The following is a 20,732-nucleotide window of genomic DNA, read 5'->3' as shown; positions in this document are numbered from 1 at the left end:
TACCTATTTGTTCATGTTCTTCTGATGTCATTTATTTTTCCAGTGTTTTCCTTAATCTTAACATTCGAACATCTCCTTCATAGGTCCCTTACTTTTTTCAAACACATCTTAAAAGTCCCTTCTGTGCGAATTATACTTTAATTGTAGATAAGGCAGCAATACCTACCTTCTGAACATACCAGCTGTTCTGAACTTGCAACTCTCATATTTCACTTTTATACATATTTAACTGACCAGTTCGTTATCACAGTGTAAATACTTTAATTTCTAGCTAATATTTATTTATTCACTTTTAATTTTCTAGTGCATTCAGTGTTGGCTAAATTTTATGCTTTTCTTTGAAAATATTAGTCCAACCATATCAGGTAGACCATAGAAATGGCTTACACTTAAATCAGACTCTAAATATTAAAGACTTGGGCTTTCAACACATTTGCTAAGGAATGTAGGAAAGTAGAGTAGTAGTTATTAAGACCGTCCAGTTGACCACTAATTTTTGTTAAGTCTATATATATCAAGTTCTCATATGGTCATTAATGTGTCCCACATTTCTTTAAAAAACTGATATTCAAAATTTCATTTTAATTATTACCTTAATGGTTTTTCATAGTGGCAATTAATTTGGAACTACCAGGCACATAAGGTTGTATTTTCATCCTGTTGTACTGAGTGTAATACTAAGTGAGAGATACTGTAACTTTTCATCATAGGGTTTTGTTTATTTTTTTTAATTCAAGCTGAATTACAAGGCTGTATATGAAATTTGCTTTGTTGGAGTATTGCAACTATCAGCTATAATCACTCTTGCCCTAAACTAATAAAAAATAGTCTTTTTTGCTGTGGTAAAGTTTCTTAGAAAATAAATCTTTACAGAGATTTCCTTTAGGACTATGCCAATGGAGATATGCTACTGTGAGGAGTACATGATGTGAAATAGCCCAGTGGGCTACTGTATATACATATTTAAAAGAGGCTCAAGCCATTTCAAAACTTTAATCTGACTTTAAAAAAAAAAAATCTGATAGTGCTGTTGCCTGCAGTTTATTTTAATTATCCCGAGTAACTTAGAATCACTTGGTGGGGCTTCAGCTGTCGTTAGTGAAGGATGGGTTCGTTTCCTAGCAACCATCAAATAAGATCAAAATCTTTGAGTGAGCCATGCACTGAAATTCAATTTCAGAGGGCCTTTTTTATCAAGGCATCTTATCATGTATTGATGGTAGCATGATGAATTACGGGGGTATTCTTGGTCTGATTCTCTTTATTTGAGTGAAAGTTTCCCTGGTTTATCAGTTTTGCTTACCAATACTAATATTTGCTCACGGCGATATGGTTTGTTTTGAGGTGCATGTTTTATTGTCTGAATTCTATCACTGATAAGTGGAAAAACTGAGAGGCAAAGCGGTTAAATGACTTGATTCTGGTTACTTGGAGAACTGTAACACAGCTGGATCACTAAATGTAGGGATTTTTCTTCTAGGTCAGTGATTTTTAAATTGCAGGTTGTAAGCCATGAGTGAGTCAGGAAAGCACACAACACAACCAGCCTTTTTATTTTTTTAATGGAATAGACTAAAAAAAAATGAGAATATATCGTATGTATTAAGGGCAGTTATTGTTTCATGAAACTTTTGTTTCGCTTATATATGTTTATATATGAATACTGTCATTTGATAATAAATGATTTTCTTCCTGTGGGTTGCCTTCAGAAAGGTTTGAAAGCCACTGCCCTATACTATTTCCCAAAAGATATTTGATATGGTTAGGAAAAGAAGAAAAAACTTATTCAAATCTTTAGAAAACACTTAGTCCCAAATTATAAGTACTTTAATGTTTTACACAAACTTCTTGACAGTGATGATTATTTTGAATAGCAGCCACCTTTAGGGAATAAATTTTTCTAAGTAGGGTTTATTTGTGGGTGGGAGAATTTCAGGCAATTTTCACTTTCTTCCTTTAATAACTTTTAAATTGTCTAAATAGTTTGCAGTTAACATATATTATTGTTATAATCAGAAAAAAGTGTTTTATCTGGACTAGAAACTGAGGCAAATGTCTAGTTAGCCTGTTACTAAAGTTTGCATAGTATTCAATGTGGCTTAGAGTTTTTTTTATGTTGTTAAAGGATGATGCTATTAAAAAAAAAGAAAAAAAAATGTGCCTACATTTTCTTTCTGCCTAAAAAGAAGGTCTAGTAATTCTTTTTTTAAGATTTTATTTATTTATTTGAGAGAAGGAGAGCGTTAGAGAGCAGGACCCAGAGATCATGACCCCCTGAAGGTAGATGCTTAACTGACTGAGCCAACTGGGCACCCCAGGGCCAATAAATTCTTTAATGGGAAGAAAACAAGCAGAAAGGACCCTGATGAGATTACTCATATTGTTGGAACAGGCAAAGCAACAAAATAATTGAACAGTTGGGAAGAAAGGAGCCTGCATTCGCAGCCTCTTTTCTGTTTTTTGCCCCTTCTCTGTGCTTTAGCTTCCATGAGTGTTGGGAACGTGTTAAGCATGTTTCTTTAAAACAGAACTTTTGGGGTGGGAGGTGTGCATGGGTGGCTCAGTTGGTTAAGGGTCTGACTCTTGATTTCTTTTTTTTTTTTTTTTTAAGATTTTATTTATTTATTTGACAGAGAGACAGCCAGCAAGAGGGAACACAGGTAGGGGGGGGGGTGGGAGAGAAAGAAGCAAGCTCCCAGTGGAGGAGCCTGATGTGGGGCTTGATTCCAGGACTCCGGGATCATGCCTTGAGCCAAAGGCAGACGCCTAACGACTGAGCCACCCAGGCGCCCCCGACTCTTGATTTCTGCTTAGATCATGATTTCAGGGTCCTGAGATGGAGCCCTGCCTGGAGCCCGCTTGGGATTCTCCCCCTCCCTCCGCCCACTCTGTCCACCCCCGTATCCCCCACTCAACCCAAACCCTGCTCCCCCTGCTGCTGTGCACTGTCTCTCAAAAACAAAACAAAAACAAAAACCCCAGAGCTTTTGAGAAGAAAAATGCTTTGGGAAATGTCAGGTTTAATCATGCTTATTGCTTCATTTATTGGTAACTCCAAGGATTTACTCTAATTTTCTTGTTTAATTGTGTAGCATTAAGATTGCATCCATGAAATTTAGGCTTGAGGATAAAACATGGGTTTTACTGATGATAACTGATTAAGGCAAACTTAAATGAGGTTTGCATTCATTATAATTAATATTATGAATATTGTGCTTATTCTAAAGTGTGTTTACTTAAATGACCAATTGGGCAATTTTCCTTGAAAATTTTGATTGTTTGTAAACAGTCTGTTTGGTTTATTGACAAATGCTACATTTGCTTAATTTTGATATTAATATTGAGCATACACAATGGACTGTGTTCTATTCGTAAATAATGAAAAAGTAGCCCATTTAATTTTACTAAATGGCACAATTGCAAATATACATGTTTATATGAGCAGGTTACAAGTTGGTAATAAAAATATTGTTATTTGGTTTGCATATTGCTTCTAGGCTACTTTTTCTTAGATTCTGAGTGAGTCTTTTCAGGCACTTATCAACACACTACTAGAATATTTTTAGTCAAATTTCTCACCAATCAAGAATGGTTATTCTAAATAATCTCATCAAGGTTGTTGTGGGTTTTTTTTTTTTTATTAAAGAGTATAAGACAATATTTTTGAGTGATCCTAAAAATTTAGTAGAAGTAGAGAACTATCAGAGTTTTAAGTCAACTATATCTTTTCTCTACTTTTGACATAATTGATGTGGTACATCATTATATCATTTATATATCTGCTTCCGTTTTTATAAACAAAATTTACTATCATCTAGAACAGTGTGTTTCTGAAAACAGGACAGATTTGGGAAGGTTTTGTTTAAAGGACTTTTGAATCTTAATAAAGACAAGAATTTACCAGGTCTCTGCCTACATCTGATGTAAGTTATTACTACTGGATATAGTGTTAGTGGTGAATCCCCACTTTTTCTCTTTTGGCCTTTAGACTTCTACATAAGGAAAAGAGAAATACACTGTCTATAGTCAAAATACAAGGAAATGGTTTTTCGGAAAAAAAGTTTCAGAATTTTCTGAATTATACTCTGAAAGAACATATAAAAATTAATATTCCAGTCTAACTTTCTAATAGTAGAGTCAGGCCTTAGAGTATTAGAGTATTATGTTGTTTTACAGACTTCTGAAGATGTGCCAAAGTAATTTAATCTTTAAAGATAGAATATATTAGATAAGGTATTGACTTAGCTAAAATTGTTATCTAAACCTGTTTAAGTCACAGGCTTCCACAACCACATATATCTTTCAGTAAGTCTTTTTCAGTTTGACAACTATATGTCTTTACCAGATACGAGCAAATGAGAAGTGGTCATATAGGAGGGGAAAAGTAAATCTTCCTAAAGAAATAAACATGTGCAGTTAGCCATATTTCAAAGTCAGTTCAACATAAAAGTTCAAGATTTTGTGTAAATGCTTGTAAATGCTGTTCTAATCAACACATAGGAATTTTTTTTTAGATTTGGTAAAAATGAAAGTTTCCCTCGTATAATTAGATATTAAGTTAGCAATAGTTATTGAATTAACTATTGAAAAAATATTTCTTTATTAAAGTTTCCTGCCCTCGGTATAGCTGGGATTTTATTTTTTCTTCAGAGTATTACCTTGTTGTAATTACCAATGTTTGTTTTTATTATTTAATTTATGTATAATTTGCCTTCAGATATATATCATGCCATAGATACAATACTCTTAAGTAGGTATATAATGTGAGGATTTCTAACTCTGTGCTAAAATAGATATCTGAGGGGCGCCTGGGTGGCTGTCAGTTAAGCATCCAGACTCCTGCTTTCAGGCTCAAGTCTTGATCTCATTGGCCCTGAGATTGAGCCCCACGGCAGGCTCTGGGCTTAGCAGGGAGTCTGCTTGAAGATTCTCTCCCTCTGCCCCCTCCCCCAAATCGCACGGGTGCACTCTCTCTCTAGAATAAATAAATATTTCTAAAAAATAAAATAGATGTCTAAATTACCAAAATTAGTTTCAATTCTCTAGAATTTATGGTCTTTTCCAATTACAGATGGACTTGTAATTTAGGTCATTGCCGTTTAAGATGCCTGTTTAGTAAAATTGTAAATGATGGGGAGGTAGACTGCTAATTTTTTTTAATCATTAGTTTAAAAATGTGTTTACGTAAACACCATGTACCATTTGAAATGAAGACCATTGTTTTGTTTTCCCTAATTTCGTAGACTAATAGACCATAAAGTCGGAAGGCATCTTGGAAGTAACCATTCCCATCCCTTACACAGTGTGGTAATTCTTGGTAATATGAGCAGCAGATTAACCATCCTGTCACCATTCAACATTTCCAGCAGTGACTAGTGTTCTGTCTTACTTTGCTAGGCTTGTTATTACACAGATGTATTCCTTGGAAGGTAAAATCAAAAATTCAGAATGTATAACACTCATTCTTTGGCCTCTCTCTTCTTTTGATTGATCTTCTCTTTTATTTATTTATTTATTTATTTATTTATTTATTTATTCTGTCTGATTAACACCAGCTGGTATAATCAAATGTTTTCTGGGCCTTCATAGTAAGGAGGAAGAGGGGAATCTTAAAAAAAAAAAACCAAATAGGTGAAAGGTAGGAAGAAGTGAAGAATAACAACAGGAAAAGTTAAGAAGAAAAATAAGAAATGGTTGCATGTGGTAAGGACCAATAAGGGATCTTAGGTTATGCATCCTGAAAAATTAAGCGCCTATTATAGTGGGCCTAAGATTTGTTTGAATCTTGGTCTACCACTTAATTATATAACTTTTGGTAGGATTAACCTCTCTAAGTGTTACTTTCCTCATTTATAAATGGAGCCAAACCTATTATCTTTTTGATTGAGATTCATTTAGAGTATTAGTACTGTGTACCAGTTTTATTCCAATTCATCATCAGGTTGCCCTAGGAATACAAGTATACCTTAAGGGCAGGAACTTTATCCATTTCTTTTACTGCTATATCATTAGTACCCAGAATAACACATATTGGATGTGCAATAAATATTTATTGAATGAATAAATGGATTCTTATCAACTCTACCTTCAAAACATATCTCAGTTCAAACTACAGTAAGACCATCCAGTAACTCAGATTTAAATATAGCACATTGGTCATTGGTCCTACTCATCTGACTAGTGTCATTTCCCAAAGAAGAGTAAACTGTGGTGCGTATTGTCAGGGAGAAGAAGCTGTAGGGAGAGTGAACCATGAAGGAAAGGGCAAATTTGGCAGAGATTCTGCATATTGTAGTTCAGTATCTCTAGATCAGTCCGGTAAATCAGGAGCCACAAATAGGGAGATTCTAAAATTCTTTGCTGGCAGGACATGGATTTGGATTTTCCGAGTGGACTTCTAGGACTGCTAGTTGTATAGGCTCACTTTATTTGTCTCATTAATTTCTGTTCATTTACGCCAGAATAATCTGACCTTCCAGTTTACACAGTTGAATTTTTTGGACTCCACTTATTACCTTGTGGCTTTAGTTCTTATCGTTTCTATTACTGCTATTCTAATCCAGGGCACCTGGATTACTGCAGAAACTCCCAGGCGATTTAACACTGTAGTTTTGTGGTTTACATGGTCTAATATCAACGTAGCCTTCAGAATGATCCCTCTAAAAAGTAAATCACATCATATTCCACTACCTAAAATGCCTCCGTAGCTTCCCACCTGTGAGACTGGTACACAGAATCTATCCCAAACATACCATATCACATCTTTGTACTGCAGACCGGGAAGCAGAAAGCCTGCAGCATTGTTTTATATATCACTAAGAAAGAAAACATTTTGCCAATTTGTCACACAGAAGGTATAAGATAGAACCCAGTTTCAGAAATACTAAAATTTTAAAGGAAAATAAAAACCGGAATGTATGAAATGCATTTTTTTCCCTTGTTATTTGGTAATGGTAAATGGCTAGGACCTACTTACTAGTACAGTGGCAAGTAATTGAGGTGACTATTTTTTCTTTAATGAAAATTCTTAAGTTTCACCATTATATATGATGTTTGTTCTGGGATTTTGGTGAGTACCTTTTATCAGGTTATCTAATTAAGTTGTTTGTTCCTAAATCAAAAATGGATTTTATTTAGTGCTTTTTCTGAATCTTTTGAGATGGTGATATAGCTCTTTCCTTAAATCTCTTAATGTGGAAACTTAAATTTATAAGGTTTTGTTTTGTTTTTGAAGTTGAGCCACCCTTGCATTCATGGGATCAACTACTTGGTCTTGATTTTTTTTTTTTCAGTCACTATTGGATTCCCTTTGCTAATATTTTATTTCATCTGTATCGACAAGTGAGATTGGTCAGTAGTCATCTGTTTGTATACTGTCTTTGTTCTGTTTTGTTTTCATGATTATCAGCTTCAGAAATGATTTTAGTCTCTGAAATAATGTGTACAATGTAGAAATTATTTATTCTTGAAAGGTTGGTAAAAGTCATCTGTGAAATTCCGATTTCTGGTGCAGTGAAGTGGTGGTGGATGATTTTTTACTACAATTTAAATTTTTTTAATGGTTATTGAACTATTCTGGTGTTCTACAAAACCCTAGATTAAATAAGCATTTTAAAATAAATACAAATTACCAAAATTAACACTGGAAGTGGTAGAAAAACTAAAGAGACCAGCAACTATGGAAGAAATAAAGACATTTGTTGCAGGGCTACCTCTACAAAATATAACAATTGCAAATGGTTTCACAGTTGCTTCAGCCCTCAAGCAACAGCTAATCCTACACTGTATAAACTAGGCTAGAGCTAAAGAAAGTTTCCTTAATAACTTTGCAGGAAGAAAGCATAATACTGACACAGAGCTGGTAAAGATAATGCACATAGCCCTGGACCACTGTCACATATAAATATTTGTGCATATTTCTTAGGTAAAATGTTGGCAGAAAAGATCCAGAGTGACATTGAAAGAATACTATGCCCTAAGTAAATGAAGCTCATATTAAGAATGCAAGGATGATTTAGTATTTGAAAGCCTATTAACAGGATTCACAATATTACTAGCGCTAAGAGAATAACACTATGGTGATCTCAGTAGTTGTAAATGTAAAACTTTGGCAGAATTCACTATGCAGTATTATTTGACAAAATTTAATATTCATTTCTGATTGAAATTCTTATTAAAAATAAGAAAAGGAAACTTCCAAGCATGAGAAGTATATATATCAAATCAACAGCCATTAACCTTCTGACCTCTGTCACTACTTATTTAACAATGTTGTGGTACTGAAATAACCTAGACAGCTATGATAGGGGAGGCTCCATAAAAGCAAAAGAGGCTTTATAAGATATTTGTATTAAATATAAATAATATAGATTTAGAGATATCTAGAATTGTGTCCATCAAGATGTTTGTAATGGTTTAACTCTGTGAGATGAGATTTCAGGTAAATTTCACTTTCTCTCTACTTTCCTATATTTTACTTTTCTACAAGAATATATATTTTTATTGCTTTTTTAAAAAGCTGATGCTAAGAATAAGCAGGGGTTTTTTTATTCTCTAGAAGGTATAAATGACTAAAAGCTAGAAGATGATCAAAAGCTACTAGGGGTGTCTCATAGGGCAATATAGAAAACTCATCTTGGGGGCCCTGTCAGTTAAGCAAGGGCACTTTTACTTAAGAATCTCTACAGCAGTGAATCATTGTTAACAGATTATAGTGCCAGCTGCCATCATAATTCTCATTATAATATATTTAGGATCTTATATATCAAGCATCATGCTGTAAGCCTTTTATGAGCATTTGTCACAATATCTGCAGCGACACGTGGTTGTCATTTTTATTTGTATTTTATAAATGATGAAATGGAGATTAAGGTCACACAACTTAATAGCCTGTGGCACCCCTGAGTATTTTCAGTCTTATTCTTAGCCAGTTCTTCATTTTCTAAATAAATCCATCATATTCTTCAAATATTTAGGGGAAGAAGAAAGTGGAGAACAGGTCTCAAGCCTGTGTCTGTTTAAATAGGGAACAAAATTATAGTATCAGATGAAGTGTAATTTATTTCAAAAGATTGAAACACATTTTATAATGACAATGATTAATAAAAATATAGCGAAGAATTTTGTTCAATTTGACAATTGTACAAAAAGATATGGAAATATAGAATTGTATACCTTGCCATTTTTCTCTCAGATTATGACAAAATTTTTTAAATAAAGAAACAAAAATTGTGGAATAAAGCAATGTGATGTAATAGAGTTGCTTGGCATTTAGACTATCTAAAAGAATGTATTTTTTAAATAAACATTCACTCACAAAATTACACTACGAAAGTCCAATGTGTACTAGAGACTAGATTCATGGTAACTCACAAAATCACAAATTCTGCATTTCAGAACACAATAAAATAAAGCTAGAAATAAAAGCAGAATTATCTTTTCTTAATTATTAGACATCATCAATTGAAAAATATGCCATTTAAGACACAGAGTTTGAAAGTACAAAAGATACTCTTGAGTTAAATGGATGTATCCATTGCAAATTGCAAGACGCATGTCAGTGTCAAAATTTTTGAAATCATACAAGTAGGCAAAAATATATAGCTTCACATCAAGTGTTTGAAAGGCAAATAAAAAATCAGAAAAACTTTTGAAACATGTTAGAAAATGAGTAATAGTAACAGATCATATAAATTAAGAAAAACACCAAGATTAACCAAAAGTCAGACCACAAATGCTATAAGCAGTTAATTCACTCTACATACTTAACACACATACATACACAGTGTGTGTGGAAACATTTCAAAAAGTTTTACTTTTAGTGTCACTGGGAAAGTAATGCAACAATTCTTAGGAGCCGCCATTTTCTCGTATCAAATGATAGTGCTTAGTTGTGCACTGGCAGTAAATGCAGTAGTTTAAGAGGATGGCCTGTGGAACCAAACTACCTGCATTTCAACTCTAGCTCTACTCCTGACAAGTCATTGTGAAATGGTTAATATGAACTAAATCAGTTCAGCCAAGGCTTTTCTAACCTTGATCATCTCACTTATAAATTAGAATAATAATACGTACTGATGTGGAGTAATTTTGAGGAATAAATGAGCTCATCTATGTAGAGAACCTAGCACATAACTAACATGCATGTTGCTATTGCTAAACTGTTGCCTCCCTGCTTAAAACTATTGAATTTTCATTGAGATAAAATATTTTATCCGCAAATTAGACCCTGTATTAGCTGACCCCCCCGCCTGACTTTATAGCTACATTTCCTACCAGTCTACCCCTGCTTATCATGCTCTGCCCACAAATGCCTTCTTATTTTTCCTTCTGACTACGAAGTTCATGCATAGTGTAACACATACATAAATAACCCTTTCTTCTCATCCTTCAAGTCCCAGGTTACATGTCACCTTAAACGGCCTTCCCTCACCAGTCCTCTCCAAAGTAGTGCCCCCATTTTTCCTTCCCTCACCACCTTATTCAGAATAGCACCCCCGTTCTCTCTAATGGAATTTTTTTTCTTTTATAGCATTTAGTACATTTGTAATTTTTTATGTATTTGTTTACCTTTATCTAATGCCTGGCTTCCCTATAGACCCGGACCACCAGGCCATGTCTGTTTTCTTACGCACTATCTACCTCATGCCAAGGACAATGCATGATACATGATGTGTCCTCGGTATGTTAAATGAATGAACACTAACTGCTATGACATGAATTACAACCTAGAATTTATCAAGAACTTTAAAAAATATTCATTTCTTTTGATCTAGCAACCCTACTTTTAACAAACTCTCTTAAGGATGTAAAAAATGGTGAAAGGGCCATCACAGTGTTATTGATAATAAATGACAAATTGAAAAAAAAATTACATGTCTAACAACCAGAAAATAATTGTGCAAATTATGCCATCCAGAAAAGATGAACTATTGTGTTGTCATTTAAAATTATGTTTACAGTAAGTTTTAAGTAATGTTGTTACAATGTTAAGAGAAAAAGCAGACCACAACATAGTGGCAATAAAATGCTGAGTGAAAAATACATCACTAAAAGAAAATATACCAAAATATTGTGGTTAAATCTGGGTAGTAAATTATACTTTCTTAATCATATTTCAAAAAAAATAAACTTTTCTCCAAGATCATATATTCTAGAAGGAAAACAATTTTTTTTTTAGTATCAGAGGTATTAACAAAAATTGAATGAATATACTCACATTATTGTAAGAACTTATTATGTAATAAACTAGAAGTTATTTACAATAAAGGGCATTACTCTTTAGTATCATGAGGGAGAAGTATTTTCTTGTCTATAATAATTTTTTTGGTTACTTATTTCTTAAAACTACACTAAAATCCACATGGATCATAGTAGTAAAATATATATTTAAAAATTGAGATATTTATTGTAGTTTTAGCTGGAGATAAATTCCGAACTAAGCAAATTCCTATTTCTAAAGATACAATAGACATTCTGAAATGTAAAAACACTAGTGAAAATACTCTTGGAGAATATGAAGTGTAAAGTTTTTAGCAAGAGGAAAGTAATACATTAGAAAAATGGCAAAAATAAGTGAATATACCTTTATTATCTAGAATATAGAGAATTGCGGTGAATATTTAAGTTTAATAATCTAAGATTCCTCAATAAAACAAATCTACAGAGCAAATCAGAACATGATTATCAGTGAAAGATACTCAAAATTTTAAGTTAAGTGAATAAAAATTATAAAATCTTACACACATTACTTTTGGTTTTACAGATTCGTTTTATCATACTTAATGGTATTGTTTTTATAAAAGAATGTTGAATTTATAAAACTGATACCTTGATTGCCTTGAAAGGGCAAAATCTGTTAATGTGTATCAAAAAACCTTAAAAATGTTTATAACCTTTACCCAACAATTTGACTTTCTAGGAATTTTTCATAGGCACATTCAGAAGTGTTTGTTACAGCATCATTTTTCTTTAAGGAACTAGGAACAACCTAAACATTTAATAGGAGGTAATTGATACAAATTACAATGAATCCACAGGATTCGTAAGGATTATATCAGAAAAGTAATTTCCAAATTTTAAAAAAATCTTCATGATATACTAGTGAGGAAAGGGTACAAGCAGTGTATTTAGTATGATGTCATTTTTTAGTTTTACAAAGAGGAAAAAACAAAAGGTAACCTGAAATGTTTATAGCGGTCATCTATTAGTTTGAGATTATAGATGCTTTGTTTTCAGTCATCTATTATCAAGCACATTGTACTTTTCTTCATTTCCCAAGTTATGTCCACTGAGCACGTATCCACCTTTGAAACTTAAAAAACAAAACAAACTTCTAGTTTTAGAACAATAAAACTATTGATATTATTTGATCTGATAATTCTCCTTTGGAGATTTCATCCCAAGGAAATTACCTGGTGTATGTGTCAGGGTGTTTTCGGGGGGTGGGTGGGGAGGCAAGTATAATTTATACAAACATTGTCAGTGAGAGCATCTTCAGGGTTGGTGCCAGAAGTGGGGGTTTGGGGAAAATACAGCCAGCTGTCTGTCTATTAATGGAGGAATACAATGTAGTTAGTAAAAGTAATGTACAAATATCCAGATTTGTCTAGAAAATAATAACTTGAGAAGACAGAACACAAAACAGTACTACTCACTCATCACTGTTACACTAACAATTATATGAATTAATATTGTTTAGTATTCGGAGTTACAGTGATTTTCAGATTTGAATATAAACTATGTATACTTTTTTTTTGTAAAATTTGGTTAACTTCTTAATAATGACACTGGAACTGTTTTGAAAACTAAAAGATTTTTGATATATCTCTGCCCCTTAAACCTCTCCCTTAAGATGTCTTTGATCTCCTTAATGTTATTCAGTTTTCTAACCTTCACGATTACTGGAAGGTAATCTAACTTGGAAAATATATTTCCGTCTACAAGAAAATATATTAATATGCACACACACATTCTTTATTAGGAATAAATAAGATATAGCTGTGCTTGTCAATTTAAAAGTTTATTTCTATTTCCATGTTTATGTTCTGTGCACCCATGTTTCATTGTTAATGAAATGAATATTGCCTCTGGTAGTCTTTGACAGTAAGAAAATGATCTTTGTGTCAGTGAAAATAAGAGATTATATTCCAGGTTGATTTTGTTGCACTTAAACTGGTATTTTATACCTCAACTGCCTTAAGTAGGCAGGTTAAGAATTTTGTAATTTAAAAAATTCAAAATTTGTAGTTCTAAAAGATACCAATTTTAAACTAATGTGGATCATGTTTATTATTTGGAATACTTTTGCTGATGATGTTCACAACTTGGTGAAGACCATTTTATGTAACCTTGTAGACACTAGATGAAAACTAGAAGTAGAGCTAGTAGTCTGGACTGGAGAAATGTAGGAGGGGCTTATTGAAAGGAATTGTCGTATATTATTAGCATGATTACTACCATGTAGTTCAGTACTTGTCCCATAAAATATCTCCATTTGCATCGACTGTGAGAACCTAATTCCTTTTCTCCCTAAAAGTGGACTTCTTAAGGTAACTGAAAGATTAGTCGGCATCACCATGTGTTTTGATACTCCAGCAAGCACTGCCTCCGTCCCTTGAGAGGGTGCAGACCCAGCTCTGCGGAGGTTTAGTGTAAGACGGTAGTGAATTCTTGAGGCACTGTCTCCTGTTGTCTGTCTTCCAGACCAGCTCTTGAGCTTTCACATTTCAGGCAGGTTGGGGATGATCACCTCAGTGACGCTTTTCCTTGCCTGAATTTAACCCATCTGTTAGTTTAACCTGACCTCTGTGGGGGCAGGGACTGTTTATTTGCTGCTTTGTTTGTTGATCTCTAGGCATCAGTGCCTCTTAATTCAGTCAATACAGGGGTGAATGCATAGTACTTGAACTGTTGACCGTAGAGGATGAAGTTACGTGTTACAGGTCACATTTGTTTTCTAATCAGGAAGCAGAATTTGTTAAGAAATTATACATTTTTTTTCAGATCTATTCAAAAACCAAGAAACAATTTTCCTAGAGTAAAAGTTGGTAATTTCTCCTTTAGCTTAAAGGTGTTCATTCAGCAGCAATAGTGGGTAAAATTTAGTATTAGAGGTGAAAAATACAAACTCATAGATCGGAAGAAAAAATGAAAACTGTGTTATAAAGACATCTTCCATATCTCATTCACTGGATTTCCAAATTTCTATCTAACTCAACTCCTTGGAGGATTTTACTAAAGCAATTTTTAAATTACTGAGTATATGTCTATTTAAGACTTTGATGCCCATGTTTGAATCTCATTTGTATATATCAGAGTTAATTAATTTTTTCAGTGTGTGTTGTAATACATAATGATTAACAACCAAACTGAAAGTTATTGAGTATCTAGAAAATGTGCCACTGAGTTGTGTTGTTTACAGTGTTTGTGAAAGTTAAATTCTGAATAAATTTTAGAGAACAGCACTAGCAGTGGTTTCTTATGGATTGCTATTTTTTTCATAGATCCATCAAGAATGAAATTTTCCTGTTGCCTCAAAGTCTCCATTTTGCCTTGACACCTTAGTGCACATGTGAAGGCCCTATTTTCACCCCTAGAATAAAAAGGTCTTGGCAGTTACCTAGACACATAAGCCATCATTCACTTCTGTGCCTATGTTGGTTGCCTCTGATTGAAAATGGTGGTTTCCTGATCAGCCCAATGCCTGTCTTTCTCAAGATAGTGCTCCCTATAATCCTTACCTTTTTTTGTTTTTAATTAGGATTGACCCCTTAAATGAAACCAGTTTGCCATCTGTGCTGTATGCCAAAGGCATCAGTGTGCTATTCCACAGCATGACAAATTCTAGAGAACAGAAAGCCTCTACATGAATGGTTTTCTCTGCAATACAAACATCTTGCTTTAGGAAATATCAGTGAGTTTTTTGGGGAGCATAACAACAGAAAGCAAAAAAAGCCATGAACCTGTAATATAAAACAAGGACATGTTCTTTTAATTACAAACACTTTTTTTTTTCTGGGAGAAACAAAACAACAATAAGAGAAGGATATCATAGTTTCACACAACAAGTGTACTTCAAACAAGTGTCTCGTTTATTTATTTCATTGTTCAGCAGGCAATAAAAGGTGTTCTGTAATCATGTCTGTGCATAGCATAGCTATATTTGAAGATGTTGCTATGACGAAATAATACTTCTCAGTCACGTTGGACCTCTGATCTCCATAAGCAGAAATATAGTTAATGGAGTGTATGCCTCATTAAAATGTAAACTTCTATATGTTCTTTCAAAGTGATTATGTTTGATAGCATATAAAAGATCACGGACTATTTACCACAGTTATGGTTATTACTAATTGATTCATGTATTGTCACTAACTAATGGAAGTTTTGGCTCTAGAGCTAAAAATACCAAATTCTCCTACTACTAGACAAAGAAAAAAGAAAGAAAAGAAATTAGCTTTTTTGGAGAATATTGTTTCAGCGTGGCATTAAGTACTAAAACAAAAATTATCAAGTCTTTGAAGCCTTCCTTAATATTGGTTAAGCAACAAGACAAATACAGGAGTATTCATGATCGTTAGGGCCTTTCTGCCTTTTTCTCTTGAGACTTCCATTAGATTGCATTCACAAAAGAAATTTAGTGTTAGATTTCTCTACTAAATCAGAATATCATAGCCTGGGGCATACAGAATACTACCACAAAAATAACATGAGGAGGGACCCATTGTTCATAATTAGTGTTATTGAAACAACACAGCACCATTCTACTTTGTTTGTGACTATATAGCATGCCCAAACTGAATTTTAAGTTCACTTATAGAAGTAGTGTTGGTAATGGCTTTTAGCCCCAAGACCTGCTTCAGATCATACAATAGGCAGCAAGTTGCCTAGAAAAGCAATTTTTAACTATTAACTAGAGCTTTGGCCCCAAATCCTTGACAGAGAAACTGTTTATTCCCCCAACCAGTGCTAAAACCCCAGTTTGGAACTTGACAGTCTGATAAGTCTCAAATAGAATGAAGAACAAGAGAGGGAGTTTCTCCCCCTTTACCTTGTAGCAGGCTGACCAATACCACTCACCCTAAGGCTTTTCAGATACGGGCCCAGCTGCTGAATAAGAAAGCAAAAAAGGAGAGAGATGTCAATGTTGTGCTCTGCTCTTGCCAGATACAGAGATAATATTTTAGGATTGAGCGCTTAAATGCTGGAAAAGTCCATCACAGCAAACCAGTTAATCACTTTGCACCTCTGGAGAAGGGAGTGGGATTTGGGACATGGCGGAGGAGCAATGGGTGCTGAAAGGGTCTTTAACTTTTAATTATATATGACTTATTTATAATCAGAATGTATTCATGTATTATTTATGTCATCAAGTAGGCGGCAAAGAATCAGATTTTGCCAAATAATACAGAGGAAAGGTCTTTGGGGGCAGAAATAATGGGATAGCAATGACCTAGCTTTGAAAGCTCTAGTCACAGGACACTGAAAACCGGGATGGCAGGAGCAGTGTGGGCAGTGGCAGGTGGGGCAGGACAGATTGATGAGAATGAGCTTGCAGGTGCCTTGCATCCCCTCATAAGGACATTGGATCTTATTCACAGGTGGTGAGAGACTAGTTAAAGTAGAAATAATATTTTAGTAATAATAAAGCATAACAAAAGCGTTCAAAGACGTTTTTGAAAAGGTTCATCCATACCACTGTCACTAACTCTTTTTGTGCTTCTAGTCTTTACCCATCGTACTTTTTTTCCCAACCTATTTGTAATCACGTCTGTATATCATTTTGTGTTCTGTTTTCACCCAATCTTATAAGAATTTTCAGTGATACTACTTTGGATGATTTTAAGCAAGGGAGTGATATGATCAGATTTGTCTTTTAGAAAGGTTATCCTAGCAACATTACAGAGATGGATTGGATGGGAAAAGAATCATAATGGGTTTAAAGAGTAGGGAATGTGTTCAAGAGATATTTAGGGAGTTCTGCCCCAATGGACCATAAGAAGAGAGTTCTAGCACAGACATGGAAGTTTCTTCTGGAGCCCACGTTGGTAGTTGAGAGCAAGCCTTGCTCCTCAGCCAGATAGAAATGCTGCCTGATTCCTCTTGGAAAACCCTCCTCTCCCTTCAATATTTTATGCTAGTTTCAGAGATCCAATTTCATTTTGAAGTAGGCTGAGCTCTGAGAGTCTCTGCAGAGACTAACCTGGTGGTAACTGATCAACACAGTGCATGGAAGCAGTTTTACTTGTGCTAGGCAGCACTTCCAAATAATCGTACACAGGTAATAGTGTTAATGCTGTACTTCTTTAGGTGCTTTGCTGGTTATTCCAGTGGTCAGGTGTGTGTGTGTATGTGTGTGTATGTATAGTAATGATAGAGGTTCTGAAAACTTACTTGAATTAAACTATTATTGTTATTATGATAGTATACATTAACTGAAAAACTTGCTACATAAAGTTACTTTCAAAATGATATATTAGGAAGGGAGTACTAGACTTAAGCCATGGGGTAGATTATGCTGCTGCTGCCCAGTTTTGTAGATTATAGTTACAGGGCAAGTCATTTAATCTCTGGTGCCAAGTTTCTTCATCAGAGGTTACAAGTAACCTCTGAAATGTATATGCTACTGTTTCAGCACTTCTTTTCTTTTTGCTAGGGATAAAAAAAAAATTTTTTTGATCTGTAGTAGTTGATAGACTAGGTTGCGTTTTTTTTAATTTTTAATAATATTTTTTTATTATGTTAGTCACCATACAGTACATCCCTAGTTTTTGACGTAAAGTTCCATGATTCATTACTTGCGTATAACACCCAGTGCACCATGCAATACGTGCCCTCCTTAATACCTATCACCAGACTAAGTTACATTTTGTCAGTAATAGAGTGGGGGCTATTACTGAATATGGTTAGGGAAGCCTATAAATTACCACTGTAAACAGCCTTCATTAAAATCCTTACTTTTAAGGTTGCTTTGATCTATATTTGAAGGACATTCTATTCTAGTTTCACTGTTATTTAGCAGTGGAATTTAAGACCAAGTAGACAGGCTAGCATGGTGAGAAAGGTTTGGGGGTTGCTCTCCCCCCCCACCCTTTCCTCTCTGTCCATCCCAGCCCCTTAACTTCCTTCTTCACCTCTTCTTCCTTCTTGCTGAGGAGGGCACAAATCTCACATGTCAATGTAGTAGATACTGCTGTAGCAGATTGTAGATGATAGTTAATCCTGTGTATTTTTAGAGACTTTAACACTGTTTGAAATTTTACTTCTGTAAAATCTTGCTTTAAGTTTTAGCTTCTCTTTTTATTTAAACATAAAAATCTCAAAACTGTTCAGGTCACAGAAAATTCCTCTTCAATAATTCATTTAGAAAAGACTTTAGTAAATGATTCTCTATGATTTATTTGTTTAAACATGGGTGCATACTTTGCCATTTCAAAAAAAAAAAAAAAAGATATCCGGTGGTTCCTTCCCTTGCTATTTAGAATTAAGTCATCTTTGAAGATACATTTTCCCTAAAAGTTGCAGGACATTTTATATAATTGAAAGAGTTGGGAGGAACCACAACAGTATAACTTTCTGTCAGATGCTCCACAGTAGTGAATACAGACTAATAAAAGGGCCAAGAAAAGCCTTATTAGCTCTACCTGGAGAAAGGCACTGTCATACTTGGGCCTTCATGAGGTTTGCATATTGCTTTGCATATATATGCATAAAGTTTCTTTGGTGACGCCTGTGTTTGATTTTAATTTTTGAGTAAATGAGATTTTGTAAAAGTGGATTTATGTTATATTGGCATATTGTCTATTTAAAAGAAACCACTACTGTCTATTGAAAAAAAAACACTATTTTGTTTCCACAGAAACCTGCTAATATTTTAGTTATGGGTGAAGGTCCTGAGCGAGGAAGAGTAAAAATTGGTATGTTTTATCTTTGATAAGTCACAGTATAGCACTCTTTTAAAACTTTTGCAGGCAACAGTATCACTTATAACTTTTGCTGCAATAATATGCGTATATTCATGTAGTTCCTTCTGATCAAAGCCATTTCTAAAGAGTTTACATTAAAAGTGAAAAATGTTTCACACTCTTAAAAGGTGTCAGACAATCTTTAGAGATTGAAGTGTTCTAATTATAAAATAAGCTGCGGAAGTTTCTTAGAAACCTTTGCCTTCATTAAAAATAGGTATGAAGGTGAGTGGCTTCTATCCATGTTAGAAGCCAGCCTTATCTGTAGTCACAGGGCATACAGCATACTAGTAATTATAGCGTCAGTTCTGTTCACCTGAGCCAGATGAGATCAGAACCCATGCCTCTGTTGACCTTTTAACATTAGGAATTACAAACTAGGAAAAACCACTGAGGCTGGATAGGTACAGAAACTTAAGTTTGAACGAGCCTCGTCTTATAGAAGGCCTCTGCCTGATGGGAAAAGAAAGTAGCATGCCTTCTGTACCTTGGCATGTTTTCGAATAGCTCTGTTTTCTTACATATCAGAGCAAAATTTTACCCAGTTCTGGTCTGGTACCTATAAGGATAAAACTGAATTTATTTATTCTAACTGGTTTTTTTCATTGTCATTTCTAAGTTGTGTTTTTTGCATTTATTTAGTTTGTTTTGTGTGTGGGTAAAAGAAATGTTATAACTAAATTATCTTAATTTAAAGGCAGCAGGATTGTGGGAGTATATAAAAAAGTAGAGTAATTTCTGATTGCAACATTTAATATAAATTCAAATTATCAGCTAATTTGTACCACTTAACCAACAAAGAAAAGCCTAAGATGTTCCTAACCCCTCTTCCTTATCCTCCCCTATAAATTCCCCAAATCTCACTTTCCACTTTTAATTACACGCTCAGAATACTCTTTTATCATACAAACCTCCAAATTTTTTAGTATTGCAAATATTTGATGTACGTCGAAGTACTCCTAGTCATTGACTACCTTTGAGAGCCGGGCCCTGTCAGTACTTACTCTGTAGAGTCACCAAATGCCTGTTAAGTCTTTACTTGTGTTTTTACAAGTTCAAATATAAGTTCAATGTGTGGAAAATAGAAGAGACCCAGCCAAACAGTAGTTACAGATGTGTTTTTTACTATAAGATTTGGGGAAATTTTGTATAACAAAATAATCTAGTTTGGAATTATATGTAATGCATATGATGTTAGCAAGTTTGGGGGGATACTATCAGCATTAACCATTCACATTTAAGAAGAAATATTAGTTCTTCTATAAACCAGTATTTAGTAATCTGAGTCAGGTGCTTTTAATTCTTTACCAAATTTCTCTGTTGTTTTTTTTAACCTCCATAATTAAGTAGGTTAGATGAGGGCCTACTTCATTAAAAATGTTTATTAGGAGAGCAAAACCAAACAAATAGACGAATCTTGAAATTTTTGATAGGTGGTATGAATAGGTGATTGTTCATTCAATGTGTATTTGATAAAAGCTATGTGTAATGACACTAGATAGATACTAAGGAGATGAAAAAAGATAGTTTTTGCCTTTAAGATTACAGTTTAGTAGGATAAACAGTCATGCCTGAATAGCTACACTACATATTAAACTGTGTCAAATGCCACAGCTCCAGTTCTGAGCTAGGAGTTTATGACATTTGTCAAATCATCTAATTTCTTCTTTTGAAAATTTTCTTTTTTCCTTTTGAAAAAGGAGGTGATTGAACTATATGACCTTTCAAAAGGTCTTTTCCAGCTTAAAAAAATTGCTATGATTCTTT

The 20,732-nt window shown here is 34.0% G+C and overlaps 1 protein-coding gene across 3 annotated transcripts in view; it reads left to right on the top strand.

Annotated features, from left to right (window-relative positions):
• The window catches only part of CDK8 (cyclin dependent kinase 8), a 119,129-nt gene that overhangs the window by 80,298 nt on the left and 18,099 nt on the right, over positions 1 to 20,732 (top strand). For all 3 annotated transcript variants that reach the window (XM_026493028.4, XM_026493027.4, XM_044381703.3), the window contains exon 5: positions 18,860 to 18,917. In XM_026493028.4, the coding sequence (XP_026348813.1) occupies positions 18,860 to 18,917 (58 nt within the window). The remainder of the gene's footprint in view (positions 1 to 18,859; positions 18,918 to 20,732) is intronic.

Source organism: Ursus arctos, unplaced genomic scaffold (genome assembly GCF_023065955.2).
Source record: "Ursus arctos isolate Adak ecotype North America unplaced genomic scaffold, UrsArc2.0 scaffold_10, whole genome shotgun sequence".
NCBI classification, from domain to species: Eukaryota; Metazoa; Chordata; class Mammalia; order Carnivora; family Ursidae; genus Ursus; species Ursus arctos.
This window is presented reverse-complemented; position numbering and strand designations above follow the sequence as displayed.